This window comes from Nesoenas mayeri (assembly GCF_963082525.1).
Source record: "Nesoenas mayeri genome assembly, chromosome: 7".
Taxonomy (NCBI): Eukaryota; Metazoa; Chordata; class Aves; order Columbiformes; family Columbidae; genus Nesoenas; species Nesoenas mayeri.
Window position 1 is genome coordinate 14,135,301 of NC_137551.1, and position 19,608 is coordinate 14,154,908.

The 19,608-nt window shown below is 37.4% G+C and overlaps 1 protein-coding gene across 2 annotated transcripts in view; it reads left to right on the forward strand.

The window, feature by feature from the left end:
* Positions 1–18,699, forward strand: part of NRG3 (neuregulin 3) — a gene marked incomplete at its 3' end in the record, with an annotated part of 399,953 nt that extends 381,254 nt beyond the window's left edge. For both annotated transcript variants that reach the window (XM_080348152.1, XM_080348153.1), the window contains exons 7-9: positions 5,632–5,759; positions 12,617–12,787; positions 18,192–18,699. In XM_080348152.1, the coding sequence (XP_080204278.1) occupies positions 5,632–5,759; positions 12,617–12,787; positions 18,192–18,699 (807 nt within the window). The remainder of the gene's footprint in view (positions 1–5,631; positions 5,760–12,616; positions 12,788–18,191) is intronic.
* Between the last annotated feature and the right edge of the window lie 909 nt (positions 18,700–19,608).

The window sequence follows — 19,608 nt, forward strand, 5'->3', positions numbered from 1 at the left end:
ACTACTCTTCATTTGCATCAGAATTTTTCTGCTGCATCCTGCACTATGGATGCATTCTATTTCAAAAGGCAGGGTTTAAACAAAGGATTTAAAGTGTTGGACCTTCCCTCAAGTTCATTAAACATCCATATGGCAGGATTGCCCTTTCAGATGTGGATATTCAAGTTAAGTGACAAGATATTCAGAAATACATGGAGCTGGCAAATTGAAAAATGTAGGCTTTTTAGAACTCCATTTCAAAAGCTGCACTCTTTGGGGGTTTTGCTCTCTCTGGTCAGGGGGACAAGCAAAAGTGACGAAGAATGGCCACATCCCAGCATCATGTGTCAGGCACTGCAGCTGGGAATTGTAGAGCCTTCAGCATTAGATCTGTTAGATAGTCCCTCCTACAATGAGTTATAGACACTGATTTATACTCCTCCTCATTGTTCTTATTTTGAAAGCATTCCCAGAAAGCCTCTGAAGAGCTGAAAACATAAAGGTAAAGGTCTGCAGCAATTGTACTTGAAGAACTCTGGTAAATACTAGCCAGTTAAATAGTTTATTCAGATTTTTGGATCCTTTAAAAAATATTCTAAATGGATGATGTCAGCATACAGCAGTGTAATGAAGTTGGGAAAGAACACGTCCATCTGGCATGCAGCAGAGAACAGATTTGCTGCAACAATCAGGGACTTAATCTAAGCTCCAGGTTGAGTGCCATGCCTCAGCAAAGTATGAAGTGAACTGCAGGTCGTGCCAGCTCTTAACAATATAGTTATCCTTAGCTAAAAGAACTACTGCAAGTGCATTTGCATCAAACAGCTGGTGTTGGGATACCACCCAAATAATGCAGTGTAAATATGAATTAAACAGAAGGTGTTTGTTGAGTTTGGGTCTGCTATTCCATCAATTATGAGCATCGGTAAATAGTCAAGAAAAGATTTAGCCCTTTCTAAAGCTATGCAACTGCTCTTTAACACAAATATGTGCAAACTCACCTCCCTTGGCAAGCCCTAAGGTTGGGGAAGAACACAAGGAGAGCTAAAATGTAGATGCCTCCCTGACATTTGCTATAGTAGAAGGAATAAAGCTTTTTTTGTTTGTATTGACAATATTTTGAAATATCACACCCAAATGCATTACATCTCCTCTACCTCCTTCCTCTTAGGTTAGCTTAGATTTTGTCAGGACAGCTGTATTCTCTCTGAACTCCTGCTGCTCATAGCTGATAATTGTGTTCACCTATGCTGAGTTTATTTCTCTCGATATTGATTCTGTTAGTTTCTTAGGGATACAAATTAGATGAAAAATACTGCATACTGTAAGCAGAATTTATAAATAACTGTTTGAACACAGCTGCCAGTATTTTTCCTGAATCTCCATCAAGTCTACTGCTTTTCCCAAATATTCTCGCAGCAACAAACCTAATTTCTTGCTTGGTTTTCTAGCATCTTGTATTTAGATACTGATGCATTGGTAATCTCACTATAATTCTCCAGTCAGGAAGAGATAGATGTGTCAGTTTTTAATACGGGATCTTTGAGGTACACAGGAGATTCAGATTTATTTCATCTAATTCACAAATTTCATCTAATTCCCAAAGAGATTATATTATCTTCAAGAGATATTTAATGAGTGTGCTCCCCAAGACTGCAGCAAACAGTTCAATGCCCTCATAGACAAAAGGAAGTAAATCTTCATTCTCAGCTACCTCTCTTAGAAAGACAAGTGCTCTTGCACCCTCCTACGCTGTGCAAGGGCCGAGAGGAGGTGGTGTGGTCCTCCTTCTGTTCTTCTGTAGTTTGCCAGCCTTCATGAGTTGTAAGTCTTAATCATGATCCTGATTACTAGCTCTTTTTTCCATCTTGGCTACAGTGTTTCTTTAAATTCTCATAACTTGACAAATAGGTCATTTAAAAAAAAATAGCAGCTGAAGCCCGGCTATTCCCTTAGTGATTCTGAAAGTTGTCGTGGTTGTTTAAAGTGGCCTTTTTCACCCTTGTGGATTTTCATACCTTCTCACATGGTACTAAGTGGATCTATTAATTCCCCATCACTTTCCCTCTGAGGAGGTTAAAGTGCTTTTCATGCTGTAGTGTGTGGTTTCACTTTTTGCTACACTTATCTCTAGTAACCTGAGATCACTAGCTCCAGGTTTCTGATATTCTTATAATGAGGAGAAAAAAATGCTCTATTTGTGTCTTGTTGCTTTTTGTTGAACAGTAGAAAATAAATTATTTTTAGTCACTGTGATAGAAATGCAATTAATATATCTTAAGCAATAGAGACACTTAAGTCTTTCAAAACATTATTGTCTATTTTTGCCTGAGTCATTATGTGATTTGTCAGCTAAGATCAAGAGCAAATTTCCTGTTTCTGTATCTCAGGACTTAGCTGCCAGAAGAGACAAATTTGAGTTCACTGGTCTCTGTCTAGAGCTAGTGTTGGCAACAAAATCTATAGAGCATACGGGATCAGCTGTAAAGACATTAAATGTACCACCTGACATGTTTTTTTGTGTAAGGTCAGCTCATCCAGTAAAATCATTGTCTCTTTACCTCCTTGAGGCACCCTCTCTGAATGCAATTTGAAGCTGGCCCCTCTGCGTTCTCAGTCCTTTTTGAAATGGGATCCCCACATCACCCCTCTTCCAGTGTCACATGTGTTTCTGGACCCTTTGTTATTGCTATTTTGGAAAAATCGTTGAGGAGGAAGAGCTAAGAAAAGCTGGTGGAAGGGATGGGTGTTTTGTTTTGCGTAACACTAGGACAACAGTGTCAAGCTATTCTGTAGCGCTTGAGTGACATTTGCTATCCATGGATCCCACATTTTAAAATAAAGTATACAAGGCATGGAGCAGGGGATTTACGTGCTCACGGTCGTATGGTAGGTCAGTAGCAGGGGCTGATTTCTGGTCACCTGGCCTAGGCTGCCTTTGCAGATTTGCTCAGCATTAACTAGCAGCGGGTGAAATTTTATTGTCAAAGAGTTGAGTAATTGTACATAACAGATTATTTTCTCCATGAAACCATGAAAAATTGAAAATGTGCAAAATGGTTTATTTTTAAATGCTATCATTAGTCTTTAATTTATTTAGCCATATGCATCAGTGTTTCTCAGTAATTGCTCAAACAAGCACAAATAAATAAGCAAGAAGACAATAAACCATAAATAATACTAATAATACAGATAAGCTTTCAGTGATGCTTTCACCCCACTGAAACAGCCCTTTGAAAGTGTTTCACAGCTTGTTCTCCAGCATGGCTGAGTATTCCCCAGATCACAACAGTCAGAGGCTTCTGCAGAGCTCAGCCCGAGCGAGAACTGAGCTGTGGAAGCAGCGGGATGTACTCACATGGTGTGAACTGTAAAGTTGGCATATGCAGGGGCAGGAGTTGAACTTGATGATCCTTGTGGGTCCCTTCCAACTCAGGACATTCTATGATTCTATTGGGCTACAGGTGGAGAGTGATCCTGTACCCTACCTCTGGGAGCACCAACTTGTACTGCTGTAAACTCCTCACACAAATCTGAAGATATTTTTCTCCAGAGATAACCTCAGAGAATGGGTGTTAAGCTAAAGGAGAATAAATGCAACTGTGTTTACATCTATTAAAATGTATGAATAATATGATATATCAAAATAAGCTCAATTACGTTGTTCAAATTCTCTGTATATTTATACTCTCAATTGAAATTGTGATTCACATTTTCATTGTAATTAATATTATGGCTGTTATAGTAAGCGGTAAGTGGTGCATCTGAAAATTGCATAAAATAAATGTTTGGATAGGGGAGGAAAAATATCCTTTGTAGGCTGTGCCTGAGTTGTACTGGCAGTTGGACTTTTGCTATAGTTTGCTAGTTAGCATCAGAGCAGGTTCTGGGGGTCCTGACTTTCCTCAGTTGTGATGAGGAAACACTCTGTACACCATTGCTTCAATCTACATCCACCCTAAGCATGGATATTGTAAAATTTCTAATTACCATTCCTTATTCACTTCACGCTCATGGCCTTATAAGCCATTCAGACCTTCAGTTTTTTATCAGGAACAAATACAAAAAAAAGGACAGAAATACCTTTCTGGGACTAACCACCCATTCTTTACATAGCTCAAATTGATTTATTCAGGTCAGAAATCAAAGACAGTTTTATTTCTGCACCTGGCAGGGTAACTATTAAAGTTTAAAACCTTCACAGACATGAGTATCTTAAAATCATACTTCTGTCTAAATATTTTATCTACAACATTTACAAGTGACAACTAAGATCATGATAACTGAAAGAAATGAGAGTGGCATATGTTTCTTATTATTATTTCAGCTGTGTTTACTTCATACATGAAGCAACATTTTGCATATTGTCACTTGTGTAGCTTTGCATTTTGAAGCACATAAGCAGTGATTTTGGCTCTGTTTGTGTGGCAGTTTCACAGATCAGAAAGAGACACAAGAGCACTGGAAAAAAAATAGAAGATCTGTTATTTTATCTATAGATATTAGTCATAAGAAGTCTGAATAGGTGGACTAAAATTGCATGTAGCTCATTTTTAAAAGAGTAATATTGTATGACTTATCTTATGACTTATTACTATTATTATTATTATTATCTTATTTCTACATTATTTAGTCGTAGTAGCTTCCACAATACAAGTTTATTGTAAAGATAACATGAATATCTAGGTATCTAGTACTAAAAATACAAACTCAATACAGAAAGAAATGGATTAAAGAAAAATAGGGCAGTAAGTTTTAGTGCAGGTCATAGTAATGTGACATAAAAAAATCTGCAAAGTGCAGATTTTTCATAGCTGAGTGGAAATGTGGGTTAACCTCTCATATCTAAGATATATTGCACCATAGCCACTAACAACATTGATTCTTCTTCCAAGCCGAAATGCAACTTTTTCATACTTCATTTTTCTGGCTCCATTCAGGATCAAAGACATATTTTTTGCTGAAATTCCAGTGGAATCACAAAGCAAGAAGAAGAAAATCTGTTCTTGTTCATGGCCAGTGTCTGCTTTACAGACCTTTGTGTCTCACTATGTGCCCAGAGACTGCCCTACGCCTACAGCTGTCACAAGAAAAATTATGTTTACACTGTTGTTACTAGCACAGATACTCACAGGTCAAAAGTTTCAGACTTGTTCAGAAGAGATGTCTGGCTCTATGGGTCATATTCAAATATTTTTCTTGCTTAGCCAGTGCTATGAATGCTGTTTCAGTTTGGTTTTCATAAGCCTACATGCTGATAAAAGTAGTGTTTTACTGAAATCACCAAAAGACCCAAGAATGTGCTGACCATCCTCTGAGATATGTTTCATGATCTCATTCTCTGCATGGACAGTCCAAAAACAGGCTTTTATTCAGAGATCAGTGTTCACTCTCATGGATAGATCAGTTAGTAATTTTGCTGCTAATGCAGATGTCAGCATTTTGATGTGGATAAGGTAATGGGGATAATGGGTACCAGTGCTTTCTGCTATGTAAACAACAGTGAATGAATGTATTACTTGTAATGCCTATTTAAATTTAAAAATACATTAGAGCACTTCTTAATGCACTCCAATATGAATTCTGATTGAATAGTATCAACAATGTCCTTTGCCTTTTGTGTATTAATTGATTTTATTCTCTCTGTCACAGTATTCAAAACCAGATAGGCATCCTGGGCCTGTTCTGGACAAAGTTATGGAGTCTAGTTTTTCAGGCCCTCAGTCTTTCCCAGAGGCCTTGTCTCCCGACAGAGGAACCCAGCCCATCAAGCAACACAGGTAAGCAATTGGCTGTCGGATGGGAGATGTGGCCAACTGCCAAGGGATGTCGCTGAAATTGGGGATACATGGGCAGGATTATTATGAGCTGTGACTAGGAGGGATGCTGAATGACATGGTACCACCAGAGCCTCAACCAACTCATTAAGCAGATGTCCAAGAGACTTCTTAGCTGCAGACATAAAAGGCAATAACAATGCTCATCAACTTTATCTGTGTCTTGTGAAAGTCCTAGAGGAAGCATTAAAAGATACCACCAAAGCTGTAGATGCAGACCAGTGAATGAAACAACTGTAGTTTGAGAAACCATTAAAAACAAGACTTGTTCATGAAGTTAATGACTCATTTGCTGCAGAAAGACATGCTTGCAAACTTCCAGCCTTTCTCACACTTTCTTACAACAGCTAATACTTCAAATTAATAATGACTTACTTATGAACACATGGTGGCCTTTGAAAACTAGTTTTTAAAAATTTGGATGGTTATTTCCAAGAGGAAAAAAAAAGATATAAAAGTCATCTGTCATTGCATAGCGTTTGGATTAGCACTCTGCTTATGGCCTTTTTTGGATAAAAAGAGTACAGATGCTTCATTACGGGACTAGAAACCAAACTCATGTCTGGTCTGAGCAATAGTGGTACTGGAATGGCAGTGGTAATGTCTGTTCCAAAGCACAGAGAGAGAAAAAAAAGGATGAGAAAAATGAGTTCAAAAAAAATTTTAGGTAGATAATCGGCACAGGAAGACTTATTAATTAAAAGGATTTTTTTTTTTTTTAAATTACTAAAAGAAGTCTGGGGTTGCCTGAGGTTATGATCTAGCTTCTGTAGTATTTTGTGCTTTTTCATTGCATTTCCCCAGTCAACTACATGTTCCTTCTTTTTTGAATTAATGATTAGATTAACCTACCAAAGTACAGCATATGAGCCAGGAAGGGATATTTGGGTCTCATCTACTTTCACCTTACTTAAGCCTTTCATTTGGTATGAAAAAATAATGCCAACTATCATGTCAGATCCATTTCTTAGGGCTTATTCGTTATTACACAGAGATTTTCAAAACATGCTTAATAATTTTACTGAACATAAATGAACTATGGAACTGCTGCCTTGAGTGTTTTCCACTGAAGTTCTGGGGGAAATTTATCTCCATTTAGTCAAAAGGTGAAGTTTAGAAAAGACACAGTGACATTTCCTTACCTTTAATAGCATGATTACAATATCCAAGCTTGAAATGTTTTAGGTGCTGTGCCATGACTTTACCTGAGCTTAAAAATGTGGAAATAAAGACTGAAAATATTTCTTCTGTTTACAAATATCTTTTAAAAGAAAAGCTGAATTACTCTCTAGATTCCCTGTTTTCCATAGGGAAATTATAGAATAAGCCACACTGAATTTACAGTGAACCAATACAGTATCCCAGATTCCTTATCTTAACACCTTTGCACACAAAATCTCCCTTTTCCAGGAAAAACAAACAAAAACCAAAAAACAACAGTCACATTATTTGCAGATGTCAAGCACTGGCCTATCTTAAGACTCTGCTTCAGAACTCTTATAAGATGCGAAATGACTAGCTTAGTTTATAAATAATTCTTTTTGTAGTTTTAAAACTTAAGATTTATTATACAAGGCCCTTACCTTGTAAAACATGCAACAGACTTGAACATTTAAGACTTAGAGGGGTGTCTTAAATTTATGCACCCTGTGACAGCTTCCTAATTTACTCGATTTCTCTAGTTTCTAAATAGTGTCCAGTGTGGCCAAATTGACAAATGTGGCCAAAGGTGTAAACTTCTGGTTTTTTACTGGGATACATTTTGTCCTAAACATCTCCAAACCCCACATGAGCCTGGAAAAATTACAGCAGCTCTGCAGGTTCTCTGGTTTATGTTGTTATTAAACTACATTATTGTTTTATTTCTGCTTGCTACAGAATTATTTTGTCCTGTGCCCAGACCTGTTTTTGCTGCTGTTGTTTTCAAGGGCACTAATGATAGGTGATGATTTCTTCAGATCAGGAGCTGTCTGTTTCTAGTTCCTAAAACCAATCCAATTTTGGCCTGGCAGTAAGACTGTCATGGTGGGGAATCATTTGAGGTTGCTGAAATTTGACTGACCAATATCAGGTGGTTCATTCAGACTACTAGATAATAGCAATTTTCTGTCTCTACTGACCTCAGCTGCATTCAAAGAATTACTGCAGAGACTGAGCTGAAAATTTGAATATCCACCGAATCCTACTCCTAAAATATTTCACCTGCATTATGCACTGTTATTACACTTGAAGAATTATATATCATCTACTTGTATATGTAAAACAACTTTTAGTACTGCCAGAACTGTAAAATATACAATGTGCTCGAAGATTTGTCTCAGATTATCTGTCTTAATTTCTAACAGAGAGAAACAAATCAGAGGTTTTTTTTTAATTATGGGATTGAGCTGTGATCCCTTTGAATAGCAGTTTGCTTGGTAATTAGTCATCCTGACTTTCATTCATTGATTCAGTTGTCATTGATTTCAGAGAATACCATGATGAAAGCCAAACACAGAGGCTTTCAGCCTAGAGCAATTGAATTGTCTTATAAAAATGCCAAAATAGGATAAACTTACTCTAAAATTTAAAATAACTTGTGTTTGCATTTTTTATGAACTTCTAACACCATGGAAAGCAGCGCAAAACCATTTTTTTAATTTAGTAAGCATTTTACTTTTTATGCTTCCAATAGAATTTATTCAGTTTAAATTAAAAGAAAGCAAATTAAAGCTATTCTGTAAATAAGGCTGTTGAATGTCAAAGAACAAGTATTGATAAACTAAAGCAACTAAGAATGTAAAGGCAGAGGAAACCTGAAAGGGGGAAAATATAAAGAATCTGATATTTTCCCAAGGAAATAACATAGCTTTCTGGAGAAATTTACTAAAAACAATGCCTAAAGGAAGTGGAGTGGAGGGGAAGAAACAAACTATATCACAGAGGGCAAGAAGTCATGCTTGAAGTGAACATTTCCAGTAGACATTGAGAGTTAAGAATTAATGGTAATACTGAAGGCCAGTAATTGTTCTTGCTGTATAAAGGAGTACTATACGGGAAGAGGCAAAGCTGATGTTGGAACAGAGATAATATATTATATTGAGCAGCTAGGGCAATCCTGAATGAATGTATTTTTCAGTTAGGATGATTATTTGAGGACAAACGTAGAATAGAAATAGAATTACATGTATGAAAATAGACATTACTACAGACAAAGTGGAAGTAAAATGCAGAAATCAAAGACATCAGGTCAAGATGGTCCATTTAATCTTGATCAGAGAAGTCTGGAAGGAGAACTGGCTCATGAAATTTCAAGTCTGGTAGCAAAATCTATCAAAATGGGATCGTGCCATGTGATGATGGAATAGCACATGTCAAGTGTTCAGGAAGAGGAACAATCTATCAAAGGAACTGAAGACCTGTTATATTGAATTAGACTAGTCAAGGCTTTAGGACAAAAGTGGGGGAAACAGATTCACTGTGTAGTCGTTAAAAAAGGCTAAAAATTATCATGAGGTTTACCAGCAGCAGTTCCCGTGACACTACACTGGTGACTTTCTTTGCATTTGGTGTAGATGAGCTAGATCTTTGCACAACCTCAGTCAGCAATTGATTTCTGGTCACATGTGTCTAATGCCTTTAATGGGAGATCCCATCTATAGTTCTAACTCTTTGTTAATGCTTTTCCTGTTCCTGTTGACAAAGTTACTTCGGAATGTGTTCATAATGTGATGTATAATCAATTTTGTTTAGTAATTAACGATAAAGTAGTACAGGAGGATTTGCAAAGTTACTGTAAGTTCACTGCAGGTTTTTTCCTCTTGATGAGCAGCGTTAAGGAAGATTCAAATGCAGTTAACTGTGCTTGGGAGTTGTGTATGTGCCTTGAGAAAAAGCATATTCCACTTGCTGAGACAGACTTTGTTTTTACTCAGTTGCTCAAACTAAAGAAAATTTTCATACAAAATAATTTGCAACAGTGAGTGCCAGGTTCTTAAGGAACTTTAGAGATGGTTGAACTGCTTTCATATTATTAATTCATGCTGTTTCATTGCATTTCTCCCTAGTTTATGCATTACTTGTAAACCAGTTCAAAGATATTCTGCTTTTTGTTGTTCTGGAGTAACTGGTTAAAAGATTTTAAAGACTTCTTTGCTACAGCTTTCCTTATTGGTCTGTTCTATTGAACAGTTATGTGGGCTGAGTTCTTTTACCTAGTTAGACTGGAGTACAGGAAGGAAGAAACCATACTGATGGCAAAAGGAGAGTAAATTCCCTGAAGAAAACCGAAAGGCATTGTTTACCTCCGAGAGAGGAACACTTCACGTGAGCAACAGAGCAGAAGCCTGAGAAGGACTGTATTCACATTTGTGTAGGAAGAGTGTGTTGATGTTTACAGCCATTTTGTGAAAAAGAACTAACTTTTTAATGCAGGAGTTACTTTTTCATAGAATTTCTAACAAAAATTGTTACTAGCTTGTCTTTGGTTCTTCAAGCAATGAGAGCTATCCTGCAGCTTGCAGCTGCACCATCTGTAAACATTTTCTCGTCCATCTTAGTCAGTTTGTCGTGTCCATGACCACAAATTATTTTGTTCATTTTTCCCTCTGTTTATTCTGTAAGAAATGTCAAAAGCAGAAGAACCTCACATTAGCAACAAATCAGTTGCTTAAGCTCTGTCAGAGTTGGAGCCACTGCAGTTGCAGGAAGATGTTGGCATGTGCCAGATCCCTTTGGTCTAATCAGCCTTTACCAGCCTGTAGCATCCAGTGTTAGATGTAGCAACGAAAATTTCGGTGCAAGTTGAAGGAAGTTCACATAGGGCATTTATATGCATCTTTGCTGCAGTTTATACTAATTATCTCAGGTTTATCTGAATGTGTTATAATTATGTCTATTACAAATGCAGAGCTTTTGGGATTTTGCATGTGCCTGTTATTAGATGGGAGACCATGTGCTGCCATCCAACAAGGAAGAGGCAAAAGAGCATTAAACCAAGCACAATCAAACACCACCTTTCTAGTTTCAAATATTTGCAACCAGTCTAAAGTCTGTTAAGTTAATCAGTTTGTTGACTTTTCTAGTGCATTGATGAATATATTTCAATCAATAAAAACCCCTGAAATTCATTATCAATCATGAATTATTCATTCAGCTGCAATAATCTCAGACTCTCCTGAGCAGAAATTGTGAATTGCTTTGTGATGTGGTAATGCTATTTTACAGAATATGAACTGTAAATTACAACTTGAACTCAGCCTTCAGAATTGAAAGGCTAGTATTCAAGTCCAACATTTTTAATTTTTTTTAGAAAAGTGTTTCGCAGCATCCTTAATAGCCAAGGAAAAATCTATGTAAGGAAGCATCGGAAATCCTTGAGGGAGTGGTATTGGTATGGGTTATTGATCTTTTCAATTTAAAAGCATCAGGAAAGTAATAGTGTGGAAGAGAACAGAGCACAGACCATGATGGAACATTGCTAGCTTGAGCAGGATAGAGACTATTGAATTTTTCTTACATTTTGACTTTGAGGAGAAAGTTCAGTTATAATGGAAATGTATGCTCTGAGAGAATTTGTCCAACATACTTGGTCCAAGGAAGAATTGCCTTGGAAGTAGATGTGGCCGTAACTATAAATAAATTTCTCACTAGGTATAAAATGCAGATTGCTTTTAAATCACATAATAATAGGAAAAGAGAAGCAAACTTATCAAAAGTCTTTTGCATAACTGAATTGTATCAGCAGCTGAAATTATTCGTGTAACCAAGAATAATGATTCTTAAAATGCATCTACAAAACCTATATTAAAATATCATTAAGGTTGTGACAGAATATCAGGTAATACACATTTCTGAGACCCAGGAGATGTCAAGAGAAATAGGAATAGCTGGAAAATTAATAGGGAGTCATTCTGTGCCATACTGTGACCTGTTGACAGTAGATATAGGTTATGTCTCACCTTAATCCTGTGTTCCTTTATTTTTGCATTAACAACAGCTGAATTTATGGTTAATATACCAGAACTATGTGGATTCTAGATATGTTCTAATTCCTTTACAAAATGGGAAAAATCCAATCTCCTTCCAAAACACTTCAAAAACCTTGTTTACAAAAACAATTTTCTGAAATAAGTAGAAAACTATTACTTGTTTATATCATATTCAGTTTTGTATTATATATCATATAAAGAAACAACATGGTATTTATCTGTGTAGAAAGAAGAAAATAATGAATGTACATAACACAGGAATAAAACAATATAGAAAAAAATCTTGTTCAGTAGGGAGAAAACTTGTGTCATAGGTATTTTCTTCAAGCTGCAGTTCATAAGCTTCACTAAGATTCTTCACTTATATTTTTTCCCAATTGAATCTTGTTGTATCAGGAAGCAGGACTCTGTAGGCTGATTGATGATACAGTGGGTTTTAAATCTAAGATCTAATTTTGAGCTCAGCTGTAGGTATGATGGAGATGTACTGTTTATTTATACTGTCTGAGGAGTCAACTCTGTATAGCAGGATTATGGTATTCAGCATGGAAAAAAGAAACATCCTTCATCAAGTACAAGAAAATATTTAATATAGCAGGTAGTTATTTTCATTCGTAGAAGTGAGGTGATGTATTAGATACGGCATAAACAGCAGCTAACTATGGATTATCGTACTACATTTCTACAGAGAATTTCTACTGACGTCATAGACGGTCACAGCAAAGTTTATAGAAACAATAATCCATCTGTTATTAATCTTGAATCTTTACTTCACAGAAGTTTACTCTTCTACTGTGATAATTTTTACTGTACTCTTGGTGTTATTCCTAGAAGTCTCTCTTCATGCTGCAGCCCAGGACAAAAAAGTGGGATGCTACATAGAAATGCCTTTCGGAGGACTCCTCCCTTGCCTCGGGGTAGGTTCAATGGAATTACAGGACCAGCATATCAGCAGCTAGAAGAGTCAAGGATCACAGACCAGGACACAATACCTTGTCACGGGTAAGTAATAACATAACTGAAGTGAGCCAGTTTGTGTGCGGCTGCTGTTACGTGGTTACATACTTTGCCATTACAGTCCTTCTAACTTTATGGTAGTGTACTGTGGATCCAGGGTTTGTAGTACTGAGCAGAAGAATATTTTCAGCGTACTGGCTCTTTGAAGGTAATTCGTTTTTGTTTGCCAGACTGCTCTTTTTAAGCCTTTCAAAGGCTGTAGAAGGAGTGATCAGAACAAACTGTAAGTGATTGGCAGCGTTACTCTTTATAACTAATGCCATGATGTGCAGTTCTAGTAACTTTTGTGTAATATTTTTTTTTTCCATCAGCTATGGGCAAAGAATAGAAAATAATTCAGAAGTCCAGCTTTCATGTTTTTAAAATAAATCCACGTACATGGTAACATGTGTTTGCAGTAGACCAAAGACCTGCCACTGCACATGGGCTTGTCTTTGAAAATGCACAAAGAATCTAATATTTTTTCTTTTTTAATTCAGCTTATTAGAATACGGAATGTGAGCTCCAGCTGTACATAAGGTCTGAATTTCAGAAGTGCTCCTGAGCACCTACAGCTGCCTTTGAAGTCTTTCGCAATTGCTGAGATATTTTGCATAATATTTACATATCCCTATAGATTTCCAAAGACTCTTCAGAATTACTACAAACACATTATGTGTAAAACTAGGAGCAATATCAGGAATGGAATAAAACAACACCAGCTTCATTTGGACATGTGTAAGTCACAACTAAGTTCAGCAAAGTGAACAGCTACACTGCAAGAAGGCAGCTATATGTTTTGGTGCTGGAACTGGCTTTATGAAATGCAGAACTGAGGTCACCTATGTGTTTAATTTTCCTCAGGGAAGCAAGGAGCTGTTATCACTGTCCACTCTGACCTCCTGGGAAATGAAAGCCACAAGTGCTGACCCAGAACAAGCATTGTTACATGTGTGGTGTCTCTGCATGTGTGCACACACAGCTACAAATTTGCCTCATACTTCTTTCATTGTTACTATTTGCTGCTTCCAAGGAAAAACTTGTTTATTACTTCTTGCAGTAAATACGTAAATATGTGCTGCAGCCGCCTCCTAGGTTGAGAAGTGCACAGCAAAGCTGCCTTGTGGGTAGCCAGATTTACTGTTGTCTAGGAAAACAGTCTGTGATATTACAAGTATCATATTGTATTGACCTTTATTTTAAATTTGCAGTTCTGGAAAAGGTTCATATTTGGACCAGACTATGATAGCTTCTGGCCTCAATTCACTAAAGCGTTTCATCAACATTTTGTGTGTGAGGCATGTCTCTAGAATTAGACCTTCCTAATATTGACTCTAGCAATGGGACCTTTATCTGAAGGAGTTCTCTGAATGCATCAATACGTGGTGTTGTGACAGCAAGTCACAGAAGTCTCTGTATATCACAAATACAATACCAATAGTCTTCAACTAGTACTCATGGAAATGAATTTTTAAAATGTCACTGTTAGGCATGAAAACAAAAACAATTATTTGATCTTGTTTTATTACAATGTTTTACTGATGACGGTATTTATTAAAATGAAGTATTTTAAGAGTGTAACAAAACTTTTTGTGAGTTATTTCGTGTTGCAGCAATGAAGTAATCTCTTCAACCAAAACAGAAGAATGAACCTTATCTCTGAACAAAACTAAAAGATAATTCACTAATTCTACTTCATGTGGAATTCTTCTAACTTAGGAAAAGGTTTCCCTAGAATCACATGGCTTTTTGCCATCTAAATATCTTCTAGTTTCATAGTGTTGTTTTTTTCATTACATTTCCAGCCCAGATGAAAAGTTCCATTGTCCTCTGTAGGAGTTACTCTCCTTCCTTTCTTCTCCCTTTTCACCTCCATCTTTCCCTATAGGAGGCACAAATCAAAGTGGTTTATCTCCCGAACTCTGTGAACCTTCTAAAGTTCATCCATCAGCAGCTCTGGCTAAAGTTTAGTCAGATTTTGTATGTTTATATTTGATAGAAAGAGGCTAATTTGCCTGCTTAGTTTTTGTCTAGTCCTGTATAAGTGCTCCACTGCCCATCCCACTTTGAGAAGAAAGATTTTGCTGCCTTCAAGAAACACTGGATCTCATTATTTGCAACACATCTCCAATATTTGTAGAATATGAGTCAAATACAGTTATACCAGTTATTTAATCAGTATGCTACTTGAAGGAGTAGAAAAACCTGCTTGAAATGAGAGGCTTAGAGAAAACAAACTATCTCCACATCAGCCACATCTCAGAGACTGTTTTGAGTCCTTGAGGGTGTCACAAATCTACATGCAGTTAAGTGGACTAGCAGTTTAATCATGTGCTTTCAAGTGACAGCTGTTTGTGTTAAATGGTATGAAATGTTAGAAGTGCCTTATAGCCTGTGTCATGTGTACATATAAAGATGTATTTATTTATGCAAGACCCAATGTGTCACATGTACAGGTAGAAAACGGGGGGTGTCTGTCTATGTCTATGTGCATACAAGGCTGAATCAAAGCCTGGTGATGCCACTGGAATTACTCCTATTCATCTTAAAGGATGTTGTCATTAGGCTCATATACTGAGCACCTATAGCAACAGTGCTTATAGCAAAGCTATTGCTACTATGCTAAACAGAAAAAAACTCGTATCTTAAGTTCCAGTCCTTACTGTCTCTTTAATATCTGTTTTATGGGGGCAATAAAATTATTATTCTTCTTTCAGTTTCATTCTTTAACTTAGACTCTTAAACACTGTATAACATAATTACTCTTGCATATTTATAAATGTTTGAGTTTCTTATTTGCTTGATTTTGGGAAGAGGCTGGAGAGAGAGCTGCACTTTGAAATACATATGCATTAATGAATTTATTCAGAGAAAATAATTTTTCAGATAAAAAACCAGATATCTTTCTTAGGAGGAACTAAAGTTCTGGGAAAGTTAATTATAGGAAAATGTAATTAAGATTCTGCAGTTATAGGTCTTAGTCTCAGTCTGTTGAAAACAGCAGCAGTCTGGTGTCACAAGTAGATGCATGAATCAGTTTGTAATTAACCAAAAGCTGGGTCTCACGTGGTCTAGGTGTAATATCCCTGCTAGTTGAATATCTTGCCTATTGCACACGTTGTGTGTGCTTTAATTCATCCTCAGTCCTCCTTTGAAAGCCCTATGAGCACAGGGCAGAAACACGTAATTCTGGCATAAAATTGGTGTGTCTGTCTGTACTTCAAAAATATTGTGGAAATATGCCAGGCATTGCTTTACATGTTATTGTTGCTGCCAATTAGTTTTCAAAATACCAAGAATAATTGAATATCTATTATGAAATTGGCAAATGTTACTGTTTTCTCACCACACTCATTTTAATTCAGTCTTTTCTTGGTTTTGCTTATATATCATCCATATAATACTTCCATTGCATGTGAAATTCATTAAAAACATTCACTCCCTTTGTTTTCAGGGTGCAGCCCAGAATATACTTAGGGCCTGAATTACCAAAAAAGGGAATAATGCAACTGATGCGATCTCTCCAGCTATAGTCGTTTGAACAATTATATAATAAGCAAAGGAAACAAGAATGGGCACAACCCAAAGGTCTGCACTGTTTTGTTTTCATTTATTTTTTTTGACTGTCCTCCCTCGGGAATAATCTCCCTGGTCAGAATTAGTTCATACCAATTCTTGAAAACTGTTCTAAAAAGGCCCTCCCTAAGCAGCTAGAAGTGTGTTTAAGCATAGTGCAAATGTAATTAACCAAAAGCTGAGTCTCAGCTGGCTCAGATATGAAAAGCATAATTGCAGCTGTATAGCATGTACAAGAAGTTCTATCACATAGCCAAAAAAGCCGCTTGCTATCTTATTCACCTGGGTCCCACTTCCCAAAGCAGTATCTCTTTCCATCAGAGAGCAGCAAAGATCACAACACCTGCTTATCACAGGGCTCCCCGCTGTGTTTTCTGGTCTTTTGGGGATGCCTGGAGAGTTTTGGTACGGGGGCTGCACAGAGCTGCATGCCTGCATGTGTACAGGTTAATGTGTCAAACAGTTGTACAAACACGGCATCGCCACAGATGAGTTAATTACAAGTCAGCAGTGCTCTGCTGGAAATGAGCCTAAAGATATCTCCTCCTTTCTCTGCTGTCTGACAGCTTGCCAGGAGGATGAGGCCAAAGGAAGCCTTTCCAGTTAATTAGTGTTGTGCGCTAGTATTGGACTATGGCTGTTTCATGCACTTCACTTTCTTTTCCTTAGTTCTCTTTCTGCTAATGCCAAAAAGCAGCAAAGCACATATGTGTAGAAGACTATCTCTAGTGAAGTCCAGCAGGCTTAAGCAGCTTTCCGAAAAACAGCCTTCAAGTCAGAGCTCAAAGCACCTGCTTCCACGCCACATCTAAACATTGCTTTCCTCATCTATGGATTAAATAGTGATTTGATCACAAAGCTGATTATAAATAAAATATGTTCCACTACTGAGGTGATGTCTTGACAACCATGATTAGCAGATATAGCACTCTAAGAGCACAAAATTTCCAGTGACCACTTCCAGATAGGAAACATCTTTTTTTTTGTCATTGTTTCCTTTATTTTATATTTAGTATACTTTCCATTTATTTTTTTTTTAAGTATTTCCTGTAGTGAAAAGACTTTCTGATCAGAATAATGAATTTGGCTTTGAAACAAAATGGAAATGTTGATAAAAACTCACCAAAGTTGCCTCACAATAAATAAATCATCCTCGGATATATATTAATGGAGGATAAAGTATTTTTTGTGAAACATAGGTTTACAATATCAGGAAAACACAGACAATTTCTTGAGCCAAATGTATTAGATCTATTCCAGATGAAAACAAATCAGGCCAACATTCATAGTATGGGTGACTATAAAAAAGACATGTTTTTCAGAGGTACAGTGCAATTAAGTGCTCTAATTGTTTGGAAGGAAGCACAGGCAATCATTTACATGTAAATAAAGACCACACAACCATACTTCATTTAAAGTTCTTTTTGTCTGCACCTTTCTAACATGTTTTCCTAAAATAGCCGTTTGACATTGAGAGTTCCAATATTGAAGAAAGCCCCAGTTAGTAACGTAGAATGGAATTTCAAATTTAAATTCAAACACAATGAGTTGTAATACAGTATTACAGCTGAAATATTTTTAAAAGGAATTGTCATTATTCTGATATACTGGTGGGCAAAACGAGACAGAGAAGAAAGCAGCAGTTTGCCACCAGCAGATCTGAGAATCAAAACCACTTCTCCACAGTCTGTTGTTTTCCCCAGGGCCACGCTATTACCAAGTCCTCCTAATACGAGAGAAAAAGGACAGTTCACTGCATCTCACACAGCGTTCCTGCTGCCAGTTGCATCTGACTGCTTGATGTACAACAGAAACTTCTTTTTATTCTTTCCAGGTGTTCGTCCAGTGGTTTAAAAACTCCTCAGAATACTTCAATAAATATGCAACTGCCTTCAAGAGAGACAACCCCTTATTTTAATAACATGGATCAGAAGGACTTGGTCGGCTATTCATCTTCAAGGGCCAACTCGGTTCCCATCATCCCATCTGTGGGCTTGGACGAAGCCTGCATGCAAATGCAAAATGTTTCTGAAGTAACAGGCATCAAATGGTGCAAAAACTCCTATTCAGCTGAACTTGTCAATGTGAGTTCCCCAGTCAGTAATTGTCTTATAGCAGAACAACATGAAGTGAAAATATTGCTAGAAACTGTGCAGGAGCAAATTCGGATTCTGACGGATGCGAGGAGGTCGGAGGACTATGAACTGGCGAGCGTAGAAGCAGAGAGCAGCGTGAGCGAAAACACAGCCTTTCTGCCCATGAGTCCCATGGCCAAGTCAGAGCGAGAGGCACAATTTGTCTTAAAAAGCAAAACGCAAAGAGACTCAGTATTGACCAAGTGACTTTGTGTGGGGGTTGCGGGAGGGGAAACAAGATCTGTGCATTCGATGCTTTGCTAAACAGGAAGGGAGGAGATTAAATACAAATTATTTATATGCATTAATTTAAGAGCATCTACTTAGAAGAAACCAAATAGTCAATCGCCCTCATATCATAGTGTTTTTTAACAAAATATTTTTTTAAGGGAAAAGTTCCAGGAGGGGTAAAGTGTACATCAGGTGCTTTCTAGGCAGGATTACACATACAGTTTCAGTTACAGAGCATTGTACTGCGGTCCTGTTCAGCTGTCCGAAGGCTTAGGCTATGCATCCTTTTTTTCAGTAAAGCCCAAGAACATTCTTAGATTCGTTTCTGGTTTCAGGGCAGAACTGGCCAGGGATTCAGACCCTGAGGAGCAAGTCCTGTCACACCAGCACGTACCTGGTCCCCTCTCCCCCTCTCCTTTTGGTTCCAGGTTCATACTGTGGAAAGAGGCATGCAAGTGTCTACTTCTGAGGTCTGGTACCTACTGTGGAATGACAATAATTCCCTAAATTGAGACAGATGCTTAACTCTTGACCTTACTTTAACGTGTCAGTCAGCCCAGGAAAGTCAATGGAAACATTTAGGAGCTTTGAGTTTGGCTAAGTGCGGAGTGGGATTAGGGTCTGCAGAGATGCAGTGGTCAGGAGCCTGCGGCTGCTCCATCCTCTGATAGAGGCTCCATCCTGCCTTGACAGAGAGTGAGGAAGAGCAAAAGTGTGTATTGTGACAGGTTTGGGTTCCGTTTTTGGTTTGGGTTGTTCATTACTGACCCCTCAACATTCCTACACTGTTATGCTTTGAAGGCATTTGTAAGCTCTCAAGGAGCACTTCTGAGTGTGTGTGTATTTTTTTAGACTTATTTTTTATTATGGATTGTTCAGAGAATA